The following is a 10856-nucleotide window of genomic DNA, read 5'->3' as shown; positions in this document are numbered from 1 at the left end:
CCTTAAGTACGAAAGCAAACCTTTGATGAAGAGCTCTTGTTTGTGATAGCCTCTAATACTGCCTCCCCAGCAAAACAGCGTGTCATAAATGGGGTTTACCTGTTCCTTTAACCTCAGTGCACTCTGTTATATGTTATATCACTTCCACAATTCTGAGTGCCTGAATAAGCTACACCAAAAATGAAAACTTGTCATCTTTTTTGTTAATCTGAGATTGAATAGATTTTTCTTTCCCTTTCTGCTATTTTATGTCAGTATTTCTCATGAGACCCCTTTCTCCCAGCTTTCATTAAATCTTCAGAAAGTATCAGGTTGAAGCTATTACATAGACCTGCAGATCTAAAATTAAAAGCTTTAATGCTTTATAATGTTCCCTCTCCTTCTCTTCCATAAAGAAAACACTTGCATCTTTTTGTTAAATGATCTATCAGGACTAAGAACTTAAGACACTAGGGTTTTTTATTAAGTATCATGACAGTTTCAGCTGCTTTTGAATGGCAACTAACTTTGAGAGATTAGATTTCAGTTTTTATCAGAGTACGGGTGAAGCGTGACATTAAAGATCACCTTCCTTTTAACAAAATGCCTTGAAAATCATTACTGAATAAGGCATAAATTCAAGCCAGTTAAATCATTATGCCATGGTATTCCCTTATTTGCAGGAAATAAAGTAAGAGCACAATGTGCAGTAACTGATAAGCAGAGTCCCGCTGTCATGCAGACATAATCACAGGCATAGTGTGGGGGAAGTCTGAGCGTGCTGTTCCAGGAGGTTCACAAGAACCTCTGCAGCAGAAAGGTCTGCCAGCAGAAAGTGTTCCCAGCAGCCAGCATCTGGCAGTTACAGCAGGCAGCATATGGGAAAGGACAGAAATTGTCTTTCTGCAAGCAGGGAGTCAAACAAGCCAGGGGATGTGGTGATGATGATGTGATTATAATCACTGCTTACTCTCCATTTTTCAGCCAAACCGAGCTTTTTATGCAATTTAAACTGAAGTCTAAAATTAACTGTGAAAGTGTCATGGTGTAATAGAGCCACAAAATGGATGACACAAAAAGTTTCTGTATCTTGCTTTTTAAATAAAAGAGTGCAAGAGATCACATTTTTGGTCAATTGCACTTCAATTATATTTACTTTGTCTAGTAGTTGCCCCAAATCAGACACCTTTCTCTAAACCTGCTTTACAAGTTTATTTGTATTCTATTATAACCATGTTCAAATTAATTATGAAAAGAAAGGAAAACATTGCTGTTCTTGTAGAGTAAATAGGTGTCACAAAATGCTGATTTCAATTTCCCCAGATTTTCCACCAAGACTGAAGACCTGGTCCTATGACCTCAGTTCTGGTCTTTACAGCAAATTTATTCCTGTGTATGGAGCTTCCCAATTAGATTAGAAAAGTCAGGTAATTGGTTCAGCTTGTCAGTTGCTGGTGAGATACAGAGCTGTACAGGCACTTTAGCTATCTCTGTAGACTTTAGATAGAACAGTTCAGTAAATTCTTTGAGATTTTCTATAGGAAGTTCTGTGGACATGAGACAGTATTACCTTGACAGATTTTGAAATCCAAGGAAATGATGATTTATCTTGCTTGTGATTCTCATTGTATTATCTTGTGGAGATTACTAAAATGTCCTTTCTACAAAAGAACTCTGACTTGCTCTTGGAACACTACAACTTTGTTCCATGCCCTTACAGATATAAGCACAAACAAAAAAACTGTCCCTGTTTATCCTATAGCCATGTTTGTATATTGCTGTTAAACTATCTCATCTAAGAGCACGTAGGAAGAAAAAAAAAATTACTTAATCAAGCTGTGTTAAAGATGGAATGAAGAGGTTAAACCTTACACTGCTCTTCTCTTCAAGGAGTTTTTTGGGAGAAACAAAACCATTTTGCTGTATTACTCACTTGAATAAGGTTTCTCTTAATTTAACAGGTTTGGTTGTGATTTCAGAGGAAACCAGACTGTGTGAATACAGAAGTATCCTGATAAAAGCTGGAAGCACATAAAGGCCTGTGTCTAATAAGTCTGCTACAGTAGACTGTGGTTTTTAAACCCTGAAAAAAAAAGTCAAAGACAGGGCTTTACATTTCACAGTAATTTCTTCACCAAACCCAAGAATTGGGGATTGGTATTCTATATACATCTGTAAGTGAAAACAGTAAAAGACACTTACCTTTATATATTTTTCTCTGTTAAACATGTTTATATCCTAATGGATGAGCAAACCATAAATGTATTGAGGTAAGACCACTGTGAAGCATTTAAACAATAAACATTACACCGTGGTTCTGTTACACACTTTGTAAAAGCAGGCATTTAATGCACAGTCACATCCTAATCTGCCACCTTTTGCTGCAAGGCAAGAGGTTTTGGAACCTAGAACTGCAACTGTCACAAATGGAGGAGGAATGATCTACCTTAACTCTGCTGCTGCTGCTGCAAGAGCCCTTACGTGTGAGAACAGCTTTCTGTTTCAGCACTGTGGTGATCAGCTCTAGCAACAGCTCTGGGGCTTCCCACCTAACAATGGGTCAAATGAAATGCTGTTAAGGAATGGGTGAGATCTGTCATGGTATCATTGTCTAAAACTGTGGCATAGATCAAATTTTTATTTTTAAACTGATGGATACACTATTTCATGGGAGAATTAAGCACTTCAGAATAATTAATTAGAAATCTAGCAGTTAGGCAAGTAGTAATTATCTGCATCTGAACTTAAGCCTCAGCACAGCAACGTTCTGACTTGCCTACATAATAATTCTGAATGGGTAACAAGCCAAGAGAACAGCTCAGCTCTGCATCCTCAGTTCTGTCTCTTAACCCATTCATCCCTTGAAAATTCCCATTACAAAAAGTAGTGACTGTGGTGCAAGGGAACTAGCAGGAGGCAAATCTGTGTTTCCTTACCATCAACACAGGGCCCAAAACACAGGGCTAATGGTGGTGGGTGACCTGCTCAACAGTTTGGTTTATACGTGGCCTGGAACTGCCAGCATTCCACCTGGGATGCTGTGTGAAGCTTTCCAGCAGTGTGGGGTTTGTCTGAGCTGGGCTGTTTTGTTTAAGACCAACAAACTGCCCACTCAGGCACCACGCAAGCCAGACCTTCAGATGCCACGACTTAACACTGATCTGCTGCCTGAAGATACATTCACAAAGGAGAAAGCTGGTACCTTTTCTCCCCCACTTGAGTACATTTAAATTTGTTGCTGAAAAGCAAAGTAAAACATGACTTCTCAGCAGAACAAACTCAACAGAAAAGTGCACTTGAAATAGTGACAGTTTTATAATTGCATGTTTATACAAAAAAGGCTTAGTTGTAGAAAGTCAATTTATTATTGAAATAAACGACTTATTTACAGAGATAGGTACTTTACAGTTTTACAAAGCAGGCAAAATTCTTCTCAGAATAAGGTACCAAAACAGTGACAAATTCATCACTGTCTAAATGCAGTTTATTCCAAAAAGAAATCTACAGCAATCATCAAACTAAATCATACCAATCACATAACAAAACGCTGTTCCTTGCAACTACAACAGTATAAAAGACTTTTTATCAGTTACAACCTAGATTAAGCATCTGCTATACTTCTTTCTTCTTCAGTATTAGTGGACCTACATTATCTCCTGTTAATTCATTGTGCTTGTTGTGGGAGCCATCACAGACAGGGAACTGGGAAAAAAAAAACAAACACAAGGAATTAGCATAATTCTGTACAGCAGTTGCATGGTGATCTGTGTATTTCTTCCTACACCCTGAGTGCTCTGTTAATGTTACTAGTTCCTCCTGTGATGTCCTGGTTCAATGTCAAACTCCCTGTTCCTATCAGACACAGGACAACAAACACAGTTAATGGGTAACTAAGTTTGTGAGATCCTAAAATAGCTGTTCTTAGCCACAAAGTCAGGGACAAAGCCTTTTCCATGAAAGAACAGCAAACAAAACAGCCATCACAGCTACAAATAGATTCACTGTGCAACTATTAAGAGTGCTCTTAATAGATTTAGTCATTTACAACCAGAAAGTACTTTTTTAAGAGAAGCTGAAATACTTGGCTGAAGTGATTAGTCCAAAGTGAGAATAGCTGAGTAAGCTTCTCCAGTTCAGGGCAGACTTTTTTGTTTTTATTAAAAAATGAAAGCATTTGGTCCAGGGAAAACAAAATCAGACTGTAGTCAGGACACTGAAAATTGAATCAGGAAATGAAAATTGAGGCAAGATGAAATACACTTATTTACATCTAGTTGATGTGGGGGATATAGAATATCCCATCCAGTCCTCTCACTGCTCTGGACCAGCTGGGAATCACCAACACAGGCCCAGCCTTATTTTGTGGTTAGTATGAACAACTTTCTAAGCATTGTTTTTTGAAAAATAAGAGTAGTTATCTCTTAATTAGTTGCAATGTATTTCCAAATAGTAAAACAGGTTTGCTTGGTTTTATTCTTACTCACATGTGGTCACTCTCTAAGCATTTCTAGAGAAACCCTACTGTGTTTCAAGTTTCTACAGTTGCTTTCTTCATGTAGACGGGTTTGTGCCATTCCACAAAGTAGAGGAGCATGTTCTAATTCCAGACAAAGGCAACAGCTCAAGACAGGGCAATCCACCACCAAAGCACTGATAAAAATACACAAGTTTCAATCTCTAATCCTGCAGTAGCACAATGTCTTACCGTCTTTGAACGCCAACACCTGCAGTAAGCTTTAGTGAGGCACAGATCTTCAATGTTGATCTCATTCACTACTTTGGGATTTTCCTTCTGGATTTTGAGGTTAATCAAGCTATCCTTCTGCTGTTTCTTCTTGGGGAGGAAGGGACGCACAGCGAGGTAACCGAGCAAGGCCAGCACGCCCAGGAAAGGCAGTAACCGCAGCCATTCTGAAACTAGAGATAAGGTGGGATTTAGGCTGGGTTTTGGCACCGCTCCAGCATGGTGCAGCATCAGCTACTTTCACATGGCTTAGGCTGAGGGTATGAAACTGGGCTGCTCAGTCAGCAGGGCCCTCAGGGCAAACAAGATTCCACTGGTGAGTCTCAAGGAAAAAAAAAGAAGACCTAGATTAAGTCCTAGGATTTACTCCAGCCAAAGTAAAAATCTGACTCCTAGAATTTAATCTGAAACTGAATTTTATCACTCTAGAAGATGATTCAATGGAAGAATATAAAACATATAGAAGATTTATTGAAATGGGCAACCCTAAAGTACTGGCAAAACCTTCACCAATCTCTTTGGCTTTATTTTTCACACCTGTGTTTGCTCAGAGATCTGCAACCAGTTTCTACAACACAGAGAAAGAATGAAACCCAAGATCAGTAGGTCAAGTCACAGAAAATTGCTTTTTACCAAGGTAAGAAACTTCTTTCAAGTACAGGTTAAAAAAAAAGTATCCACTGCAGATGTGGCTGCCCTGCTACGGTCATTATTAATCTTCTAGGCATGCTGGTAAGAGAAGACTTACTGGACTCCTTAAGAAATGCATCAATAATTGGCATTTATGTATATATTATATTTCTATTTTCTTTATACATATTTTCTTTATATTTATATATAAAATATATAAGGTGGATCTACTTTTCCAGCAAAACATGCTGTGACAATACTCCAGTGCAATTTAAAACCATGGTGCACAAAAGGTTGAAAGCATTTTTCTAAATTTCTGGAGAATATATTAAATCTAAACACTCATTTAGAGAGTTTAAAAATGTTTTAGAAGAGAAAGAAAAAAGTATAAGAAGCTGGAACACAAATATCTGCACAAGCACTTTTTAAGACAAGACACTAATCTACTTACTCTTCTAAATTATTTATGATTAGAATATAGCAAGATCTTGTTCTACAATTTGTTTTTTGAAATTCAGATATACAAGAAAGAAAACATATGAGACCAGGCTAAGGCTGCCAGGTGGGCAGTAGTCCTGAAAAAATACATTATTCTGTATAGCTTGATTTTATTTGTACTAGTAAAACACGTGTTTATGCTAATACTTCTCCAGTTAGAATCCAGTGGATTTTTCTTCAGAATTTGAATTTTCTGGAACCAGACCACGTCATGAAAATAATTTGTGGGATTAATTTTTTCTTATTTGTTGCTTTTGATGTGACAGCCACATTTAGTGCATTTATCTGGCAATGCATCACAGCTGCATAAATGCTAAAGGCACTGCAAGAAGTCTCAGCAGTCACCCCCCAACTGCACCTGCAGCAGTCCCCACAAATCACAATCCACCACATTCACTAACACTCACTGCAATGCATTAATCTCTGGAGCTCTTTCCTTAGTTCCTCCAACAAGCTGCAAGTCCCAAATAATAATTAACACTGAGAGACTTAAATGTTTTCAGCTACACAGAATCCTGCGTTTCCTGGACAGCACTGCCTGTTTGCCTTTTCTATCATTACTTTTCCAGAACACTCCATCAATTCCATCAGGAATCCAAATACACTTTCTGACCATATCTGAAAGACTGACTTGGAATGTATTTCAAAAGAGAGGAAAAATATTTGGTCACTGAAAAAAACTTCCAAACTTTGTATTTAACCTGACTGTTGGCAAAAATGTGGATCTCTACAAAGCTACTCCTCTGAACTGCAAGACAGAACAGACATTCCAAGAGGCACACCAGGACATGGGCATCTGTCAAGTGTGTGGTGAATATAACTCGGCTAAGATTGACACACAAAAAGGACACATCTCACACTCTGATACAGCATTAAAATCAGAGCAGTGGTCATGTCTATGAATGGCTTACAGCCAGCTGGGTTCACACAAGTGAAAGAGGAACATGATAGCTGTAACCTCTGAGAAAGGAAATTAGAAATAAACACGAATAGGATGTACACGGCTGTTGTTTAGGATGGTTATTATTTAATATTTGTACCAAGATAACTGCTGATAAATAGTTTTGTCCTCACTAGCCAGTAAATTCTGGGCTTACTTCTAGTCTGGGAGTCTCTGGAAAACCCCCAGTTACACTCATGTGTACACTAATCATAAACTGGCTTGCTATTGCCAAAAGACTGCATGAAGCTCCTGTGTTTAAACTGAAAAATCAATGTGATCGTGTTCTAAGGCATGAGATACAAGACACCGTCAGAGATCTTTAGGCTGGATGAGCAGGGATGGGAAAAACCCTTCATCCAAACTAATGCAATGCCTTCCTACAAGTGTAGACTGCTCTGGTTTTGAAGCCATGCATACCTTTCAGAAGCAGATGTACAGCAATTCACAAGACTTTATTTTCACAGCTGACAATTCAGAATTCAGCCATTACACTGATTCTGGAGATTCTTTATCAGTTCTGCTGCATGGGGAGAGGCAGATTTTGGAGACAGAAATGAAGAGTAGTGTATGGAACAGGTCAGTCTTCAGACTTGTGTTAGATAGAGACTAATCCCAAAGATAAATCCTGGAAAATATCAGAAACCAGAGAATTCCAAGAAGCTGAGGCAATGGATATTTTCAAGCAGAGGTGGTCTTAATTTTTAGTCCAACAGTAACACATCCAAAACCAAAAGAAACACATACACTATGAACAAAGGTACAGACCAGCCACTGAGAATTAAATCAAAACAGGTATTCCCTGCTTGTCTTGCATCAACTACTCCTTTGGTATCTTTGACTTATGTTTCAGCACTTTTTGTGGAAATAACCCTATGCAGACCCAAAAGCAGCTTCTTACAGTAACAGCTCAACTGCAAATCAAAATTTTAACAAGTTATTAACTACCAGTCAAAAGGAATACTGGAACTGTGCTTGTATATTCTCTAAACTGATGACATTCTTCATGCAAATTTGAAGTACTTACTAATTACATTATCTTCAGAAGTAATAAGCAGATCTATCCTGGTTTTGGTTGTTTGCTATTTTGAGGTGAATGTCTGTCATTTTAATGACACCTTCCAGGACAAAAAGCAATGTTGGCATGAGACAACACTGTTCACTTCACTGAACTTGGGAAGACTGAAGAAGCAATGACAAGACAGTGAAAGAAGCTTCTGAGCAGCACAGCGTGATAATTTAGATATCCACTTTCAAACCCAAGGTCACACATTCTTTCCTTCCTCCCTCACTGCTTTTACTTCAGGAGGTATGCACTGGATGTTAAGTCCTTCTCTTCAAACAAGCAGTTTTTCATTCTGGTTTTGTAAGGTCACACCAGACAACACATGTCCAGATCTTCAACCAGCGCACTATACAACATCCTATAAAAAAACCCAAAATGCTCCATATACTTTTGTTCTGTTGTTTTCTACCACTGATGCACTACAGGAACTGAAATTGCATCTGCCTACAAGCTAATGAGAGTTTAGAAGTAATAAAAGAGTTAAAAGACTGCACTGTTCCAAATCTGGATTCTGGCCTGCATTTGCACACAAGGTCTATGTTGCCCAGTGTTTCATAGTGCTGGTCCCTCATTAAGTTCAATAGATGCCACCAAAGGGCAAATCAATTAATGTACTTTAAATGTTATTAGACCAATGTTACTTCTCACTTTCAAACAAGGAGCAAAGTCTGCCATTTGCCAAAGAATATACTTGGTAATTTGTAATAGCAGCAAACATAAAAGGGAACATTAATTTCCTCTATTTTTTGATAGTCTTTCCTAATGATAATTCACTGTAAAATAACCCCAGGACTGGGAATCCCCTGCTCTTAGAGAATTGTAACTTTAGGACAGGACCAAGACCACAGCAACACAGAAGAGGCAGCACTTGCTTGAGCAATCATTTTCTCTAATGAAACTTAAGACTGACAGCAGCTCTGCGTGCAAGTAAGCACACAACTCTTCAACGAGCAATGACGTTTCAATGACTTTCAATAACCTTTACGCCCTAAGAGATGGTAATTTTTTAATGTAGGTGCCTAGGATGCAGTGTCCTACAATATCCTTCTCAAAAGTCTCACTCTGTTGCATTTACCCTGTGCCATAACTTGAAGCACCTGTAGTTTTGGTTTTTTCCCTCTATTTTCATTCATATTCACCCTAGGAGGAAGATGTATAAGCACAGCAGCAGATACTAGACTAGCTTACTATTGAAAAAAAATTTGAAAATGTAAAAATGTTCTCTCTATATGTATTTTTAAATATACCTTTGTCTCCTGTTTTTAGAGTCCATCCAAAAAAATCACTAAGAACTAGAAGCAGTGGATTTTTCAGGTATGGTTATTAAATCCTACCAGGTCTCAAAAGCAGTTTCTGACTTGGCTCCTTCTTTAACTTTTAGTAAAAGTATTTTATTACTTTCAGTTTAGTAATTTTGGGACTGACATTTCACATGTTTGGTTTACACTTAAGAAATCAGTTATCTGCTTCTTGTCCTCTCTCCAAATTTGAGGAAGTACCTTGAAGTCAATGGGGTAAACAATGTGACAACAAAACAGTTCTCCCACGCTGATCACACTAGGGAAAAACCCCAAGCCCTGATTTTGGTCTACAGACCAAACCTTCCAGAGGTTTTCAGAATAAATCATATTACTACTATGCATTATGAGTACAGAAAACTGCACAAATAAAATCCTTTACAGAATAAAGTCCACAAATAAAATCCTATTGCAGAAAGACATGGTTAGACAAGTGAAGCAGTAGGATACTGAAATAGTACTAAGCTTAAGAAATTTGAAGTCAAGTTGTGGTTATAAAGGCAATTGGCTTCAGTAGTAAACTGCCAAATACTAGAAACAGCAGAAGTTGCATTGTTCTGTAGTTTGTTTTATCCTCCACTACCTCCCAACTTTGTAGCTTTAAACAGCTTTTTAACAGCTTTTTTATACGAGACAGTACTTGTGGAAGAAGAACAGTTAATTTAAAAGAGATTTTGCTTGTTTCTGAGGAAGATAATGAGACTTGCAGTTCACAAGCAGCATAAACATGCTGGAAAAAAAGAAATGCTTAAAGCCGGCTTTAAATAAACTGTGCCTGTTCTAAATTTAACAATTTTCCAACACTATTACAGTCGTGGTGTTAGTGCTGCAAGATACACGGCTGATTCTGCACTTTGATAACTTTTTCTACTTCTACTTTCTGTGGAGAGCGTTCCTTCCCTCTGTCACCGAAGCGATCCCGTCACTTGACACTGCCCGGGGCCGCCCGAGTCACCGCCGGGCCCGGGCTCAGCACTGAGCGCCCGCAGCAGTGGCCACTCCTCCCTCTTCTGTCTTGTTCACTCTCTCACAGGGCTACAATCAATGAACTGCTGCTTCTACCCCTCACGCAGGAAATACTTACAAAAACGACGAAATTTAAAAAGTACCCTAATTTTATGTATGTGACAGGTTCTCAGAAAGAGATTTTTTTGGTTTAACTCGGTACAGATGCTGTCTTTGACCTGTGAGGAAGACGAAGAGGCCGTGCTTTAGGCCTCCGGCTGAATCCCAGTCCATCTCGGCGCACGGCCTCTTCGTTGGTTCCCAGAGGAATTTCAGACGCCAGCGTTTTACTCCGTCCCTGCCCTTCATCCTGACAGCTGCCCTGCCCCACACGGCCCCTACACCTCCTGTCGGGCCACCCTCCGGCTGCAGCAGTTCAGGGTTTGGGGTTCCCCGTTCTGGGACGCGGCCGGCAGACAGCGAGCGATGCCTGGAGCGAGGGGTGAGAGCCGGATCCCGGGCAGGACCGACCGCGCCGCCGCGGCGGGAAGGGGGTCCCGCTCCCCCCGCCTACCTGTGAGGCGGATGAAGCCGCCGACGCTCTCGGGCAGCGGCAGGCGCTTGAGGTACGCGGGCAGCTGGACCTTGACGATGCGGGCCAGAGTCTCCAGCACCATTGCCAGCCGCTCCCGCCGTCCCCTCGCGCGCCGGCCCGGGATGCGCACGCGCCGCGGGGTGGGGCCGCGCACGCGCCCG

General features: G+C 39.9%; 1 protein-coding gene across 1 annotated transcript; it reads right to left on the bottom strand.

Moving 5' to 3' along the window:
• Nucleotides 1-3321: 3321 nt before the first annotated feature.
• CISD2 (CDGSH iron sulfur domain 2) lies at nucleotides 3322-10825 on the bottom strand. The gene is made up of 3 exons (XM_041484312.1): nucleotides 10675-10825; nucleotides 4685-4896; nucleotides 3322-3681 (listed from the first exon to the last, which is right to left on the bottom strand). The coding sequence occupies exons 1-3, from the start codon at nucleotides 10775-10777 to the stop codon at nucleotides 3592-3594; spliced, it is 405 nt and encodes a 134-aa protein (XP_041340246.1). The 5' UTR covers nucleotides 10778-10825; the 3' UTR covers nucleotides 3322-3591.
• Nucleotides 10826-10856: the final 31 nt, after the last annotated feature.

The sequence above is a fragment of the Pyrgilauda ruficollis genome, unplaced genomic scaffold (assembly GCF_017590135.1).
Source record: "Pyrgilauda ruficollis isolate IOZ18807 unplaced genomic scaffold, ASM1759013v1 scaffold65, whole genome shotgun sequence".
Classification (NCBI taxonomy): domain Eukaryota; kingdom Metazoa; phylum Chordata; class Aves; order Passeriformes; family Passeridae; genus Pyrgilauda; species Pyrgilauda ruficollis.
The sequence above is the reverse complement of the archived record's forward strand: the minus strand, read 5'-3'. Positions and strand labels throughout refer to the sequence as shown.